Here is an 18,963-nt window from a genome sequence, read left to right on the forward strand (position 1 = left end):
CATTGTTGGTAAGTATGAGGAACAATTTGGTCTTCCTCCAAGGTATGATGCTGAAGTTATAAGAAGTAATAGGGGCAACATTGTGAAAATAAAGATGAATGTAAATGTGTTTGAGAGGATTAAATTAAGTTTTGATGCTTTGAAGAAGGATTTCCTAGCTGGCTACAGAATGTTTATTTCCTTAGATGGTTGCTTTCTCAAGGGTCCTTTTGGAGGTCAACTTTTAGTGGCATTAGGGAAGAACGGGAATAATTAGATGTTCCCAATAGCTTGGTCAGTAGTAGAGGTGGAAAGCATAGAAATATGGACTTGGTTCTTAGAAATTTTAGCTTCTGATTTAGGTACTTCTAAGGGGGCTGGATACACTTTCATGTTTGATAAACAAAAAGGATTACTTACAGCTGTAGCTAACCCTAGAAGCTGACACAAGGGTTTGTGCAAGACATGTGTATTGTAATTTCAAAAGTGTTTTTTGGTGGGGGTCTTGAAAAAGCAGATTCGGAAGATTTCCGAAAGTACAACTAAGAATGAATTTCAAGTTAACATACAGGTTATGAGGAATATTTCAGTAGATGCAGCTGAAGATCTTATGAACAGATACCATAAAAAATGGTGCATGGCATTTTACAGTCCTCTTTCTTGTTGTGATGTTGTTGACAACAGCATAAGCGTGGTTTGTCATGCATACATTCTTAATTTTAGACACAAGTCCATTATCACCATGTTAGAGGACATAAGGGAAGGGATAATGGAGAGGCTACATAATAAGTGGGATTCGATAGCCAACAAAGACATGATAATGCGCCCTATGATCCAACAAATTAAAAGTTGGAAAAAAGCAAAGTTTGGGGTTAGGGGTTGGAATGTATACTAGGATGGGGGGTTTTGTTATGGTGTTAGAGAATGTGCAACTCAAGACAAATTTGTTGTTAACCTTGCTGAGAGAACATGTAGCTGCAAAGCTTGGCAAGTAATTGGCATCCCTTGCAAACATGTTGTAGTTGCTATGTGAAACAAGTTTAACCATCATGAGCCATATGTGAATTATCATTTCACAAAAGTAACATACTTAAAGGAATATGAGTACTTGTTAGAGACTTTAAATAGACCTCAAGAATGGCTAGTTAGTGATAACCTTGTCCTACCACCAAAATTGAAAAAAAATCATCACAGGAAAAAACTAAAAGAAGATTGCAGGCAAGAGAAGTTACAGCAACAGACGTTGTGATGACCTGACAACTATGTTGTGTGCAAGGTCATAATGCAAGAGGCTGCAAAAATGTTGCTGAAGACAGAAGCAACAGGTCACAAAATGGAAACTCCACTTCTGCAATAACAGCGGCAGAAGGTCAACTACCGATGCATATGAGGGAGGTGGTGTAATACCCCGTATTTTTAAACGTATTTTTATTTAAAAACATTATTTTGTGAAGTATTTAAATATTTCGAAATGAATATTTATGGTATTTTAATAATTTAAAAAGGTTTATTTTAATTAAAAGTCCATTTTTATTTATTTAATTATTTTGAAAATATTTTATTTTATTATTTAGAAACTTTGGGGCATAATTATTTTATAAAAGGAAGTTTTAAGGTCAATGGAACTTTAAAGAAAGCCAATGGCTATTTTGAATAGGAGTAGGAATCATTAAGGGTAGAAAGGGTTATTTAAGTTAGGTAGGTTTTGAGAGAGGTAATAAATACCCATCTTATGAGAAAATTAGACCTTGCCCAAGGTGGAGAATACCAAAGATAAACTCTCACCCTCTTTTTTTATTTTAAACCAACCTTGATTAATTATTTTTTTTGGGTGCGTGTGATGATTTTATGATGTTTTAATCATAATAAAAATGTGCATATAATTTTCAAATTTAGTTTTTGAATTAAAAACCCCAAATTAAAAACCCTAGGTTTCTAAAATAATGTTTATTAATGGAATTTGATTTTAGTTGATTAAAACTATTGAAATTAATATTTTTAAACTAAATTACAGCAAGTTTAAGATTTTTTATAATGCTGGAATTTTTTGTCGAGCCTAAGCTAGAATTATGTTTCTTCAAAGAATTGTTAATAACCCATTAATTGCGAATAAAATTATAAGGTTTAAGTTAATTTTCAGTATGTTTTAGAAGGTTTAAAAGTGATATAAAGATTGTATATATTGCTGGAAATTTATTATGAATAAGTATTAATGTCTCTTTGTAATATTGGGTTGTAGGAGACTTCCGAGTGATTTTGTGTAGTCGTGGCGATTTTGAAATCATATTCCAGGTGCGTTCATGTACTCGGCAATTATTAAAGTGTGTAGAAGCATGCTACACTACTAGAAATTGGTCGTTTTCCGACGGAATTTGGGTCTGTCAGAACAGTTCGTCGGAAAAGATAGGCTTGCGACGGAATATCCCTCGAAAATATTCCGACGGATTTTTTTTTCCCTCGGAATTTACTGCTTCCGACGGAATATTCCCTCGGAAAATTCCTTCCGACAGAAATTTCCGTCGGAAGCTTTAAATTGCGAGGGAAATTAAATCCGTCGGAACATATTAATTTCCTACGGATTTAATTCCGTCGGAAATTTCCGATGGAATTTAACCCTTTTCCGGCGGAATTTTTTTGTTTTTAAAAAAATAAATAAAAAAATAACAAAACCCTAAACTCCTAAATATACGGACCCCCTCCCCAATCCCTATTCATTTCTCTTTCCTCACCTCTTCTCTCTCCCCGCCTCTCTTCTTCTCTTTCTCTCTCCTCTCTTCTTCTCTTTCTCTCATTCTCCTTCTCTATCTTTTCGATCTCCTCCTACTCTCCTCTTCTTCATTACAATCCTAGATTCGCTTTCTCTATCTTCTCAAACTGCTCGTTCGGTCCTTCCCTTTCTCGGTTTCTCGTTCCTCCTATTGATGCGGCGTTTCACGGCTTCTCGCTGGTGGTGTGGTGGTGTGAGGTGTCCGCCTCTGCTGGTGGTGTGAGGCTTCGCGGCTTGACTCGGTTTCATCAACAACAACCTAAACATCAATTGTAGATCTTGTAATTTAGGTTTGTGTTTTGATCTAGTTTTTTTTTTTTTTTTTGAATAAATGTTTAGATCTTTTTAATTGTATATGTAAGTGTAATGTTAATTTATAAAATTTATTAGACAATTATATATTTATACATTTCTATTAATTTTCCTTGTTTAATTTTGGTTTTTTGAATTTTTTATGGTTTTTTAGGGGTTTTTTCCGGTTATTAGGGTTAATGGTAGTGGTGTGGTGGTGTCGGTGGTGGTGGGGTGGGCTGTTCTGGTGGTGTCGGTGGTTATGGGGTGGGGTTGTGGTGGTGTGGGTGGCGTGGGGGAGGTTTGGTGGGTTATTTGGTGGTTCTGGGTTGGGTTTGGTGGGGTGGGGTGTCTGGGTCTGGGTGGGGTGGGGTGGGGTGTCTGGTCTGGGTGGGGTGGGGTGTCTGGGTTTGGTTGGGGTGGGTGTCTGGGTCTGGGTGGGGTGTCTAGGTGGGGTGGGGTCTGGGTGGGGTGGGTGTCTAGGTGGGGAGGTTTGGTGGGTTATTTGGTGGTTCTAGGTTGGGTTTGGTGGGGTGGGGTGTCTGGGTCTGGGTGGGGTGGGGTAGGGTGTCTGGTCTGGGCGGGGTGGGGTGTCTGGGTTTGGGTAGGGTAGGTGTCTGGATTTGGGTTGGGGACGTGGTGGGTGGTGGGGGCTGGTGGCAGGGGTGGATCTGGGTGGGGACTGTGGTGCTGTTTTTTTTTAATTTTTTTTATTTACTTTTCCGACAGAATTTTCCGTCGGAATATACCTTTTCCGACGGAAAATTCCGTCGGAACGTCTCCCCCACCGACAGAAATTTTCGTCGGAACATATCTTACTCCGACAAAAATTTCCGTCGGAACCTTGCAACAAAGTTTCACTTAAAGTCAACAAAAGCGCCGACAGAACAAAATCCGTCGGAATAGAGTTTTCCGACGAAATATCGCGAAATTCCTACAAAGTGTATTCCGACGATGCGTTCCGACGGAATTCCGTCGGAAAAGGGCATTTCCGACGGAATTTCAAGGTTTTTTGACGGATTTTTTCCGTCGTTGATTGACGGTTTTCTAGTAGTGCTAGGCTTTGTTTAATTAGTTCCAAGGTAGTATCATGATAGAAATTGGTTGAAATTGTTGATTGGATTAATTTTGGTGATTTATTTTTGAAGTATGAATTATTTGAGGTGAATTATTGATAGGAATTAATTATGTTGGCATGTTGATTATGAACCATACTTTTACTATTGGCATCATTGAGAGCATGTTTAATTAAACTAAATGTTTAATTTGGTTTGGATTATGAATACGGAATTTTATTATGATTCATGTAACTTTTATTCATGCATGCTATAAGCATGGGAAAGGAGCTATTTAAGCGTCTATGTACACGAGGATTAAATTATATTTTGGTCCCTAAGTGCTCTTAAGGTGTTCTAAACACCGAGGGATAGGATTTGTGGTGCATTATGCGCTTAAGGTATTATTTAACGGCAAGGTAGTTTAAAAAGGGTTCAACATTAAATTAAATGTGGTTACAAATTGTTCAAGAATTAGATTGGTTTGTTTGATTGCTTGAATGATTATTATGATTGATTGTGTTATGGTATGAGAGTCATCACCAAGTCTAAAAATATGTAAACAACGTAAAGTGAAAGAGATTACACACCAAAACTCTTGGAACGTATATACCTTGAGTATGAACATATGGGGGAGTTATGCGACTTTCTATTTGACCATAACTTCTACTACGAGTACCGGATGCTGTATTTTCCTTTTTATTATGCACAGGAATTCCGCCACTTACGAGTGGTTCTTTTATACTGGCAGAATTACCTCCCGTGTTAGTACCCCTTTATTGGGCCAGGTTAAGGGGAAACCCGTTCGATGCGTAATCAAATTAAATAAGAAATTTAGTTATTTGATGGTTGGTTGTGTTGTATGCTTATAAGAAGGTGCAACAATGTAAGTTGTGTGATGATACGAAGAAAGCATGTTAGTGTGTACTGTTTTCGCTTATGTACTCAACATTACTGATTTTGTGTTTGTATGTTTGTTTGGCCTTGTCTTTATCTTGGCCCTACGACGACCCATTTGTAATGACGAGTAGTGGAGACAAAGTAAAGAGAAGATTTTCAGGTGGTGATGCATATTCATGATTGGCATGAGTGAAGAGCGAATCCTGTTTAGTTTCCATAAGAATATGATGTGTTTTATTTGCTTTGAATATTATATATTTGCTTGTGAGAATAACACAAAGGTTTTAATATTCTTTTTGGTTTGAATAAGGGCCTACAATAGTTCCAAGTTGTAGGTTGACTTTGTTTGACTTTGTTTAACTTTACTTTCATTTAGTTTGACTTTTAAGTTGACTTGTTTTGAATGGTTTTTAAAGTGAGTCTTCCGCTGTGTGTCTTTGATAATTGTCTTAGTCGTTATCACGGTGCCGGTAATGTCTTAGATTTTCCTATTTTGTATTTTAAAAAGAGAAAAACAGGTATTTTAAAAGAAAGGAATTTCTAGGGTGGTACAAAGTGGTATCTGGGTGCTTTGGTTGAGATTTTTATTACCACTAAAGCCAAAAACGTGTTTTGAATTTTTGTTTTAAAGTTGGACAAGTGTTTATTTAATGAGTTATTTTACAAGGTAAGTTGCTTTATTTTATTCTACATAATTTAATTTTTTTAGATGACCGAAAGTAATTTATTTTTTTTATCAATAGGTCCGATTTTTTTTTTTAGTTAAGAAGTCCGAATTTTTTTTTAAGTGGTGTCCGAATTTCTTTTTTTTAATGTTGGCTGAAAAGTTTGGCCTTTTCGGAAATAATATTTGAAAATTTCTTTTAAAAAGGGAGTCAAAAATATATTTAGTTTATTCATTTTGTAGAAAAGCGAAGGATCAAGGTAAGAATTATGTGTTAAGAGCTTTAAAAGCATATTTGTGAGCTTGGGTAGGAAAAAATTTGGGGCACATAAGTTAGAATTATTCATTTTCTTTTATGCATTAATATTTAGGTTGTGATGTTTGATCATATGAGTTGATTGATGTGGAAGCATGTAATTATGTGATTAGAAATAAGTAAATTGTTTGATTGAACATTGAACCTAAATTTATGCAAGAACCGTGTTATTTTATTTTTTCTTTGGAAGGGAATTCTTTTCTAAGTCTTTTCCTTTACAGGATGCCGATCTTACCTAGCCTACACTCACAAATTGGAACCCTAATTAAAAACGATTATGAACATCCCTTTCACTATGTCAAGAAAATTCGTTTCTATTGTTCACACATAAGCGATGTCTTAGGAGACAAACAGTATGATCTTCCTGATCATGTTTCAGCTATGATAGTTCATTTTCTTCCTAACAAACCCCCATATCTTGCTGTCAAAGCAAAATTTGCTCATTTCTACTTACTTGGGGACATCCCCAATTACTCCAAATACAAAGATTATTATGGAAAGTGGTACCCTGATTACAGATAATTGATTTCTTATCTCGTTCGAGTTGAGATGTGTCACTGCGAGCGCTTACATATTCCATATCAAAATAACTACTATGACAACCTAGCAGGGAATAATTCCCCTTCACCTAGTAATCAATTAGAAAATTCATCCTCACCACAGCGTAATCAAGCAGGAGCAAATGGAAGGCAAGAGGAAGGTGAGCTAATGGATATGAGTAACCATACTGTTGATAGTTCCATTATGGGAATCTCGAATCCAAATGCACCCCCAACTCCAATCATTATTGACATTTCAGCTGACGACGAGGAAGATGAAGAGTTTATGTAGTGGAGTAAAATCCAGAGACACCTAAATCAATGGAGGAGGAAGATTACTCTGAATTCGATCCTAGATGCTACAAACAGTCAAATTACAACAAGGACAATGTTCGAAAGGACTAGATTATTTCCTTTTTCAGTAAAGTAATAAGTGGCATGGCCACAATGAGTCAATAAACCTATTGAGTTAGGTAGGTTATTTGAACTCATTTCATTTTATATTCCTGCCATTATCTTTCCCAGTAATAAAATTTATAATTCATTTCACTGCCAAATAATTCATTTTATTTCCAAATCATTCAATTTATATCACTACTCCAATGAGCCATTTGTTACGCAAATATTCCAATAATTCATTTCCAAACTCTGGAAAAAATCATGGGAATTATTTTTATTTATTATTGTGATGCTTTATTAAATGTATGGTTGGTTAGTAATCAAAATTTAGTTGATCAAGCTGCAAAATTAGGGAGTTGTAATTTTGCAACCTCAATTTGTTAGCTAAAATTAAATATGTGTGTATGAACGGTATAAGTTATTTAGATGGGTGTCTAACTTGAGAGCTAACCATGACCATAATTAGTTAGAGACCCCTTGTTTTAATTTAAGTAAAGAAAGATGGCAGGAGGAACTGGGAACAATAATGAAGGCGGTGAGCTGAGTAAGGTTATAAGGCAGTTGGCAGTGGTCGCCCAGCAATCAGTAAGAAACTCAACCAATAATGAGGATGCTCAAGGGGAATTGTTTAAGAAGGTGGCGCAAAGCAAGCCACCAACCTATCAAGGTGAACCAGACCCAATAGTGTTAGAAAACTAGTTAAGGGAGTTTGAGAAACTATTTAGCGGCAGTAAGGTGCCTAGAAAATTCGAAGGTGCGCTGTGCTACCTATCACCTCAAGGGTGAAGTTGACCTTTGGTGGCAACAAAATGAGGCTACCATTAAGGCACTACCTGGTTTAAATTGGACTATGTTTCAGGAGAAGGTTAGGGACATGTTTTACCCTAGTTTCCTACAGAAACAGAAAGCTGAGGAATTTTCTAACTTAGCGATGGGAAACATGTCACTCACTGAGTATTTGACCAAGTTTATTGTGCTGTCAAGGTTTGTCAAAGAGTTTGTTGCTCTAGAAAAGGAAAAAGCTAGGAAGTTTGAGAATGGAATGACCACAGATCTTTAGCTAAAGCTGTATGGACAGGTTTTAATAACTTTGGATGAAGTTTATGGGAGGTCTACACACCTATATGCTTCGGAATTGAAGAAAAAGAAGGAGTTAGCTAAGGTGGTCGGAAAGGAAAAGAGAAAAGAGATGGGACATAACTCCGGAAACCCTCAACGTAACCAGAACAACTTCAACAAGTAGAAATACCACCACCACCACCACAACAACAACAACAACAACAACAATGGTCAGGGTGGACGAAACTTCAATGGAGAGCCTAAGAACTCTTACCAGGGAAATAATAAGGAAGGAAGATGTTATTTCTGTAAGAGGTGCAGGAATACTCACCCTTGAAAAAGACTGCGAGGGTAACCTAGTTACTTGTCGTGCTTGTAACAATTTGGGACATAGGAAGTATGAGTGCTTCTCCAAATATTCTAACCAAAACAAGCAAGGAAATATTCAAGGAGGGGCTCAAAGGAACTTTCAGAGAAGATACAACTATGTAGGGAACAAAGGGGCACATCAAAATAGGGTGAAAGCCAACAATAATGGGAATAGTCAGGTGAAGAGTGAAGTTCTAGGAAAACTGAATGTGATAAGTAGGCATGAAGCTGATACTACGAAAGATGTTATTACTGGTACTTTTTCTAATAACTTTATTCCTCTTAAAGTCTTGTTTTATTCTGGTGCAACTTTTTCTTTCATTTAAAAGCCATTGTTTCAAAGCTATCACACTATTTGAAAAACGTAGATGTCATAAATGTACCTATAGTTATTCCTACGGGAGGGGTAGTGCAGTGTACTAAAACCTTTAAGGATGTGCCATTAGAGATCAAGGGAAAGGTGTTTTTGTCTAAACTCATTTAGTTTGGGTTAAGTGACTTCGACTTCATCTTGGGAATGGATTGGTTAAGCAAGTATAAAGCGGAGATTCATTATCGATCGCAGAAAGTACAGTTAAGTACAGCTGAGGGTGAGTTGGTAACATATTGGAAGCATGGTGAAGCAAAGTGCCTAAGGATTATCTCTATGATGAAGTTGGCTAAGTATATAAAGAAGGGACATCATTTATATTTTTGTAGTGTAAGGAACTTGGAACATGAAGAGACAGCTAAGATTGAGAATATAAAAGTGCTGAATAAGTTTCTGGATGTGTTCCCAGAAGAGATTCCAAGGATGCCACCTAAGAGGGCAATTCATTTCACAATAGGGTTGGTCCCAGGGTCAACACCAATTTCCAAGGCACCATATCGAATAGCACCTGCAGAACTGAGTGAGTTAAAGGATAAACTGCAAGATTTACTAGAAAAGAAGTACATGATACCAAGTGCATCGCCTTGGAGAGCTCCAGTGTTGTTTGTTAAGAAAAAGGATAGAAGTAGGAGGTTATGTATTGACTATAGGGAGATGAATAAGGTCACCATAAAGAACAAGTAACCATTACCAAGGATTAATGACCTATTTGACCAATTGAGGGGCACAACTGTGTTTTCCAAGATTAATTTACGGTCTGGATACCATCAGTTGAGGATCACAGATGAAGATATTCCCAAGAATACATTTTGAATAAGGTATGGACATTATGAGTTCATAGTAATGCCATTTGGATTGAAAAATGCTCCTGCAATCTTTATGAACTTGATGAATAGGGTATTCCATCCATTTATGGACAAGTTTGTCGTAGTGTTCATAGATGATATATTGGTGTATTCGGAAGAATAAATAAAAACATATGGAACATTTGATAGCATTTTTACAAACTTCAAGGGAGAACAAGCTTATGCAAAGTTTACCAAGTTTTAGTTTTGGTTAGACAAAGTATCAATTCTGCGCCACTTTGTGTCCAAGGATGGGGTAGAAGCAGATCTAGCGCAATAAAGATTGAGGCAGTGAAAGGATGGCCTACGCTAAAGACGGTGTTTGACATTAGGAGTTGCTTAGGATTAGCAGGGTATTATAGGCGTTTTGGGATGGACTTTTCTAAGATTTCTAAGCCTATGACCTCTCTAATGAAGAAGGACAAGAAGTTCGAGTGAGATGAGAAGTGTGAGGAAGCGTTTCAACTCTTGAAGAAAAAGTTGATTACGGCGCCAAGGCTAACATTGCCAGATGGTAGTGGGATCTATGATGTATATAGTGACGCATCCAAGAATAGTCTGAGACGTGTGCTTATACAAAATGGAATGGTGATTGCATATGCATCAAGACAGTTAAAACCTCATGAAGTAAACTACCCTAGAAGTGGTAAGATGGGGAGTACCGGCAGGTATACTTACAAATTTAAGCATTTAATTAACCAACTATATTTGATGAGATATGGGAAAATCAGGCAGGGATGTAAAGTTGGATAGGATTCGTGAGAACATAAAGCAAAGAAAAGCTACAGATTTCAAAATTCATGAAGATGGGAGTTTACGGTGCAAAGGTAGATGGTATGTACCACAAAAATGTGAGGAAGTAAAGAGAAAATTGATGGAGGAAGGACACAATACACCATACTCAGTACACTTAGGAGGGGACAAGATCTACAAAGACTTGAAAAAATGTATTGGTGGCCTAGAATGAAGAATGAAGTTGCGGAATTTGTAGCAAAGTGTCTAACTTGTCAAAAGGTGAAAATAGAGCACATGAGACCGTAAGGAACCGTGCAATCATTGAAAATTCCTATATGAAAGTAGGATTGCATTTCATTGGACTTTGTGACATGCTTCCCAAAGTCAAAAAGTAGAAATGATACCATTTGGGTCGTGGTGGATAGACTTACCAAACCCGTAGTGTTCATACCAATGAAGGAGACCTGGTAGATGGAGCAACTTGCAAAAGCTTAAATCAAGAATGGTGTGAGGTTACATTGAGTTCCAAAATTGTGTCTGATAGATATTCTAGGTTTCTTTAAAAGTTTTGGAAGAGCGTTCAGGAAAACTTTGGTACAACACTAAAGATGAGTACATCATTTCACCCGGCCATAGATGGACAAACCGAGGGAACTATTCAAACCTTGGAAGATATGTTGAGAGCTTATGTCATAGACTTCCAAGGGGGATGGGAAGATAGCTTGGCCTTAATTAAATTTCCTTATAACAATAGTTATCATGCGAGCATTGTTATGGCTCCATTTGAGGCATTATATGGAAGGGAGTGTCGTAGTCCTGTATGTTGGAACGACATAAGTGAAACAATTATCTTAGGGGCTCAAATGATTGAAGATAGAGTTAAGAAAGTAAAGGAGATTCAAGCAGCACAAGACCGTTAAAAGAGTTTTGCAGATTTGAAGCGTAGGGAAGAAGAGTTTGAAGTTGGTGACAGAGTTTTGCTGAAACTGTCATCAATGAAAGGTTTCATGAGATTTGAGAAGAAAGGAAATCTTAGCCTTAAGTATATTGGACCATATGAGATATTACACGGGATAGGCAAAGTAGCTTATAGGTTGGCCCTACCCATGGAGCTAAGTAAGGTGCATGATGTATTTCATGTGTCTCTCAGTTAAAAAGGTATATACCTGATAAGTCATATGTGCTACAACCTAAAACAATTGAGTTAGATCAAAGCTTAATTTACGAGGAAAGACTTGTCAAGGTCCTTGACAGTAAAGTGCGTAGTACACACAACAAGGAAGTTAAGATTGTTAAGGTGCTATTGTCTATCCAAGAATATGAGGAAGCAATTTTGGAAGCTAAGGATGAGATGAAAGAGAAATACCCTGAGTTATTTGAGGTATGTTGAGTTATTGAGTTACAGAGACGTAACTCGTTTTCTTTAAAGGGGTAGAATGCGGTAGAATTTCGCGCTTTTTCCCTAAATTTTCAATTATTTTAGTGCTTCTTGCACAGTTTTAACGGTTATTTCGAGTACTTTTGATTTCAAAGAGACATTTGAGGTAAAAGTATGTCAAAAGAGTACAACAACATTACACAAAGTGAGGAAAAATGTTGATTTTTCGTTACCCAAGTTTCGGGATGAAACTTTTTATAAGGGGGGGGGGGGGTAGACTGTAATACCCCGTATTTTTATACGTATTTTATTTTAAAACATTATTTTGTGAAGTATTTAAATAATTCGAAATGAATTATTTATGGTATATTAAAATTTTAAAAAGGTTTATTTTAATAAAAGTCTATTTTTATTTATTTAATTGTTTTGGAAATATTTGATTTTATTATTTAGAAACTTGGGGCATAATTTTTTAATAAAAGGAAGTTTTAAAATTTAAGTTAGGAGGGTTTTGAGAGAGGGTATAAATACCCATCTTATGAGCAAATTAGACCTTACCCAATGTGGAGAATACCTTAAGGTAAACTCTCTTTCTCTCTCTTCTTAATTTTTCCCTTCTTGTTTTTATTTTCTCACCTCCACGCCATACACCCACACGCCACACAAACGTGGCTTGCCATCACCACAGCCACCCACCGGCCGGCCACAAGCAACAAGGCGCGCCACGCTGGAAGGCCTTGTGCTTGGATGGCCCAGCCAGCAAGGCCAAAACACTGCGCACATGCTCGGTAAGCTTCGCATGCTTCCGGACTTCTGTGCAAGCTGGCACTAGCTGAGGCCCAGCGAGCTTGCTAGCTGCTAGCCTTGCTAACATTGCTAGCTCTGGCATGCCAGCGCTGCTAGCATGCGTTGCTAGCGAGCTAGCTCGGCATGGAACGACTTCCTAGCTAGCACGCGCATGTTGCTGTTGTGCTTGCGGCCATCTTCTTACGTGCTAGCAGCCCTTGCTAGCCACATTTTTCTAGCCCTCGCATGGCTAGGCCATTCCGAGGCTAGGGATATGCGTTATGACTTGTTGTTTGACTAATTTTCTCGTCTCGTCGATTGCATATATTGACTTAACGTTCAACGCTTTGCTTCAACGCTCTATGTTCGGAATCCGATGTCTTAGTTCGTAAAATCTCTATCCACTCAATTAATCCTTCAAATTAATTCGTCGCCTTGGTTCGGTTGCACGATTGGGTGTGCCCCGAAGGATTAAGTCAAGAGCAAGCTGTAATATTAAATATACATTAATATTACCGATCGAAAGCGGCCTCCAACTAGGCATTCCGATCATTTGACCTCACTGAATAATTAGCTTTCCTAATTAGTTCTGAATTCTCTTTCAGAATAATACACTTGTTCGAAGGACACCATTCCTTTCAGATGCCACCTAAGAGGGCAATTGATTTCACAATAGAGTTGGTTCTGGGGACAGCACCAATTTCCAAGGCAGCATATGGAAAGGCATCGACAGAAATGAGTGAGTTGAAGGAGCAACTGCAGGATTTACTAGAAAAGGGGTACATTAGACCAAGTGCATCGCCTTAAGAGCTCTAGTGTTGTTTGTTAAGAAAAAGGATGGAAGTATGAGGTTATGTATTGCTTCTAGGGAGTTGAATAAGGTAACCATAAAGAACAAGTACTTATTACCAACAATTGATGACCTACTTGACCAATTAAGGGGCGCATCTTTGTTTCCAAGATTGATTTAAGGTTTAGATACCATCAGTTGAGGATCGTAGACGAAGATATTCCCAAGACTCCATTTAGAACAAGGTGTGAACATTATGAGTTTACAGTAATGTCGTTTGGATTGTCGAATGCTCCAGCAATTTTTATGGACTTGATGAATAGGTTATTCTATCCATTTATGGACAAGTTTATCGTAGTGTTCATAGATTATATATTGGTGTATTCGAAGAACAAAGAAGAAGATGTGGAACATTTCATAGCAATTTTACAAACTTTAAGGGAGAACAAGCTTTATGCGAAGTTTTCTAAGTGTTAGTTTTAGTTAGAGAAAGTATCATTGCTGGGCCAATTTGTTTCCAAGGATGGGCTAGAAGTAGATCCAGCAAAGATTGAGGAAGTGTAAGGATGGCCTACGCCAAAGACGGTGTTTGGCATTAGGAGTTTCTTAGGTTTAGCAGGGTATTGTAGGCGTTTTGTGAAGGACTTTTCTAAGATTGCTAAGCCTCTGACCTCTCTAATGAAGGACAAGAAGTTCGAGTAGGATGAGAAGTGTGAGAAAGCGTTTCAACTCTAGAAGCAAAAGTTGATTACGGCGCCAGTGCTAACGTTGCCAGATGATACCGGGATCTACGATGTATATAGTGACGCATCCAAAAATGGTCTAAGATGTGTGCTTATGCAAAATGGAAAGGTGATTGCATATGCATCAAGACAGTTAAAATCTCATGAAGTAAACTACCCTACTCAAGGCATTACTTGGAGTGAAATGTAGGATATACACAGACCACAAAAGTGTGAAGTACATCTTCACCCAAAGAGATCTAAAGTCACGCCAAAGGAGATGGTTAGAATTTGCAACGGACTACGACTTGGACATACTATACCATGAAGGGAAGGAAAATGTAGTTGCAGATGCTTTAAGTCATAAGACCGGTCATGGACTGAACACTTTGATAGTGGCTGATGAGTTGTGTAGGGAAATTAGAAAAATCAACCTAGAAGTGGTGGAACAGGGAGTACCAGCAGGTATACATGCAAACCTAAGCATTTAACCAACTATATTTGAGAGATAAAGGAAAATCAGGCTGGGGATGTCAAGTTGGATAGGATTCGTTAGAAATTAAAGCAAGGAAAAGCTACAGATTTCAAAATTCATGAAGATAGGAGTTTAAGATACAAAGGTAGATGATGTGTACCACAAAAATGTGAGGAAGTAAAGAGAAACTTGATGGAGGAAGGACATAATAAACCACACTTAGTACACCCCTGGAGGGGACAACCTATACAAAGACATGAAAAAGATGTATTGGTGGCCTAGAATGAAGAATGAAGTTGCGAAATTTGTAGCAAAGTGACTAACTTGTAAATGTGTGAAAATAGAGCACAAGAGACATCAAAGAACCGTGCAATCATTGGAAATTCTTAGATGGAAGTGGGATTGCATTTCGATGGACTTTGTAACTTGCCTCCCAAAATCAAAGAGTGGAAATGATACCATTTAGGTCGTGGTGGATAGACTTACCAAATACGTAGTGTTCACACCAATGAAGGAGACCTGGAAGACGGAGCAACTTGCACAAGCTTACATCAAGAATGTTGTGAGGTTACATGGTGTTCCAAAAGATATTGTGTCTGATAGAGATTCTAGATTTCTTTCAAGTTCTGGAAGAGTGTTCAGGAAATCTTTGGTACAACACTAAAGATGAGTACAACATTTCACCCTGCCATAAATGGACAAAAAAAGAGAACTATTCAACCCTTGGAAGATATGTTGAGAGCTTGTGTCATAGACTTCCAAGGGGATGGGAAGATAGCTAGTACTTAATTGAATTTTCTTATAACAGTAGTTATCATGCGAGCATTGGTATGGCTCTATTTGAGGCATTATATGGAAGGAAGTGTCGTAGTCTTGTATGTTGGAACGACATAAGTGAAACAATGATCTTAGAACCTCAAATGATCGAAGATAGAGTTAAGCAAGTAAAGGAGATTCAACCTAAGATTCAAGCAGCACAAGACCGTCAAAAGAGTTATGCAGATTTGAAGCGTAGGGAACAAGAGTTTGAAGTTGGTGACAAAGTGTTTCTAAAAGTATCACCAATGAAAGGTGTCATGAGATTTGGGAATAAAGGAGAACTTAGCCCAAAGTACATTGGACCATATGAGATATTACAGAGGATAGGCAAAGCTTATAGGTTGGCCTTACCTATGGAGCTAAGTAAGGTGCATGATGTATTTCATGTGTCTCAGTTAAGAAGGTATATACCTGATAAGTCACATGTGCTACAAATTAAAACAATTGACTTAGATCAAAGCTTAACTTACGAGGAAAGACCTGTCAAGATCCTTGACAATAAAGTGCGTAGTACACACAACAAGGAAGTTAAGATTGTTAAGATGTTATGGTCTAAGCAAGAATATGAGGAAGCAACTTAGGAAGCTGAGGACGAGATGAAAAAGAAATACCCTGAGTTATTTGAGGTACGTTGAGTTACGGGGACGTAACTCGTTTTCTTTAAAGTGGGTAGAATGTGGTAGAATTTCGCGCTTTTTCCCTAAAATTTAAGTCATTTTAGTGCTTCTTGCACATTTTTAACGGTTATTTCGAGTACTTTTTATTTCAAGGAGACATTAAAGGTAAAAGTATGTGAAAAGAGTACAACAATATTACACAAAGTGAGGAAAAATGTTGAATTGTTACCCAAGTTTTGGGACGAAACTTTTTTCATGGGGGGTAGACTATAATACCCTGTATTTTTATACGTATTTTATTTTAGAACATTGTTTTGGGAAGTATTTAAATAATTCAAAATTATATATTTATGGTATATTAATAATATAAAAAGCATTATTTTAATTAAAAATCCATTTTTATTTATTTAATTATTTTGGAAATATTTTATTTTATTATTTAGAAACTTTGGGGCATAATTATTTAATAAAAAGAAGTTTTAAGGTCAACGGAATTTTAAAGAAAGTCAATGGCTATTTTGAATAGGAGTAGGAATCATTAAAGGTAGAAAGGGAATTTAAGCTAGGGGGATTTTGAGAGAGGGTATAAATACCCATCTTATGAGCAAATTAGACCATGCCCGAGGTGGAGAATACCCAAAGGTAATCTCTCTTTCTCACTTCTCTTATTTTATCTCTCTCCTTAATTTTTCCCTTCTCCCTTTTATTTTCTCACCTCCACACCACACACCCGACCCACACGCTACACACACGTGGCCGACCACCACCACAACATCCCACCGGCCGGCCACCACCACCAGCGAAGTGGTGTGTGCGTGCGTAACCCAACAACCAAAAAAAAACTCTCTCACTTGTTTTATTTTAATCCAACCTTGATTAATTATTATTTTTAGGCGTGTGTGATGTTTTTATTATGCTTTAATCATGGTTAATATGTAGATAATTTTCATATTTAGTTTTTGAATTAAAAAACCCCAAATTGAAAACCCTAGGTTTCTAAATTAATGTTTATTGATGAAATTTGACTGTAGTTGATTAAAACTATTGAAATTAATGGTTTTAAACTAAATTACAGCAAGTATAAGAGCTTTTACAATGCTGGAACTTTTATGTAGAGGCTAGAATTATGTTTCTTAAAAGGATTTTTAATTACCCATTGATTGGAAATAAAAGTAGGTGGTTTAAATTAATTTTCAGCATGTTTTAGAAGGTTTAAAAGTGATTTAAAGAGTGTATATTGCTGGAAATTTATTATGAATAGGTATTAATGTCTCTTTGTCATTTTGGGTTGTAGAAGATTTCCAAGTGAGTGATTTTGTGTAATCGTGGTGATTTTGAGATCATGTTCCAGGTACGTTCGCATACTCTGTAATTATTTAAGTGTGTAGAAGGATGCTGGGCTTTGTTTAATTAGTACCAAGGTAATATCATGATAGGTATTGGTTGGAATTGTTGATTGGATTGATTTTGGTGATTTTGTTTTTAAGTATGAATTATTTGAGGTGAATTGTTGATTGGAATTAATTATGTTGGCATGTTGATTATGAACCATACTTTAATTATTGGCATGATTGAGAGCATGTTTAATTAAACTAAATATTTAATTTGGTGTGGATTATGAAAAGGGAATTTTGTTATGGTTCATATAATTTTTATTGATGCTATAAGCATGGGAAAGGAGCTATTTAAGTGTCTATGTACACGAGAATTAAATTATATTTTGGTCCCTTAGTGCACTTAAGATGTTCTAAACACCGAGGGATAGGATTCGTGGTGCATGATGCGCTTAAGGTGTTATTTAACGTCGAGGTAGTTTAAAAAGGGTTCAACATTAAATTAAATGCGGTCACTAATTATTCAAGTATTAAATTGGTATGTTTGATTGGTTGAATGATTATTATGATTGATTGTGTTATGGTTTGAGACTCATCACCAACTCTAAAAATATGTAAACAACGTAAAGTGAAAGAGATTACGCACCAAAACTCTTAGAACATATATTACCTTGAGTATGAACATATGGGGGGAGTTATGCGATTTTATATTTGACCATAACTTCTAAGAGTACATGACACTGTATTTTCCTTTTTATTCTGCATAGGAATTCTGCCACTTACGAGTGGTTCTTTTATACTGGCAGAATTACCTCCCGTGTTAGTACCCCTTTATTGGGCCAGGTTAAGGGGAAACCCGTTCGATGCGTAATCAAATTAAATAAGCAATTTAGTAATTTATTGGTTAACTGTGTTGTATGTTGTAAGCTTGTAAGCAGGTGCAATAAGGTAAGCTGTGTGATGATAGGATGAAAGCATGTTAGTGTGTACTATTTACGCTTATGTACTCAGCATTGTTGATTGTGTGTTTGTATGTTTGTTTGGCCTTGTTTTTATCTTGGCCCTAGGATAACCCATTTCTAATGGCGAGTAGTGGGGACAAAGTAATGAGAAGTCTCTTAGGTAGTGAAGCATATTCATGATGAGCATGAGTGAAGAGCAAATCCTGTTTAGTTTCCATCTGAATATGATGTGTTTTATTTGCTTAGAGTATTATATATTTTCTTGTGAGACTCACACAAAGGTTTTAATATTCGTTTTGGGTTTGAATAAGGGCCTACAATGGTTCCAAGTTTTAGGTTGACTTTGGTTTGACTTTACTTTCGTTTGGTTTGACTTTTAAGTTGACTAGTTTTGAATGGTTTTTAAAGTGAGTCTTCTGCTGTGTGTCTTTGATAATTGCCTTAGTCGTTATCACGGTGATGGTAATGTCTTAGGTTTTTCTATTTCGTATTCTTAAAAGAGTAAAACAGGTATTTTAAAGGAAAGGAATTTCTAGGGTGTTACAAAGTGGTATATGGGAGCTTTAGTTGAGATTTTTATTACCACTAAAGCCCAAAACGTGTTTTAAATATTTTGTTTTAAACTTGGCCAAGTCATTAATTAATGAGTTATTTTACAAAGTAAGTTGTTTTATTTTATTCTACATAATTTAAGTTTTTTTAGAGGACCGAAAATAATTTTTTTTTTATTAATAGGTCCGAATTTTTTTTAATTAAGAAGCTAAGTCCGAAAATATTTTTTAAAGGGGTGTG

General features: G+C 36.7%; 1 protein-coding gene across 1 annotated transcript; it reads left to right on the forward strand.

Moving 5' to 3' along the window:
* Window positions 1-15,269: 15,269 nt before the first annotated feature.
* On the forward strand, window positions 15,270-15,839 carry LOC110709501. Its single transcript, XM_021887722.1, has one exon. It carries the CDS (start codon window positions 15,270-15,272, stop codon window positions 15,837-15,839), a length of 570 nt encoding a protein of 189 aa, XP_021743414.1.
* The last annotated feature ends 3,124 nt before the right edge of the window (window positions 15,840-18,963 follow it).

The sequence above is a fragment of the Chenopodium quinoa genome, unplaced genomic scaffold, assembly GCF_001683475.1.
Source record: "Chenopodium quinoa cultivar QQ74 unplaced genomic scaffold, ASM168347v1, whole genome shotgun sequence".
NCBI lineage: Eukaryota > Viridiplantae > Streptophyta > Magnoliopsida > Caryophyllales > Amaranthaceae > Chenopodium > Chenopodium quinoa.

Coding starts and splice junctions, on each gene's coding strand:
- LOC110709501 (XM_021887722.1), top strand. CDS start 15,270: ATGGCTCTATTTGAGGCATTATATGGAAGGAAGTGTCGTAGTCTTGTA.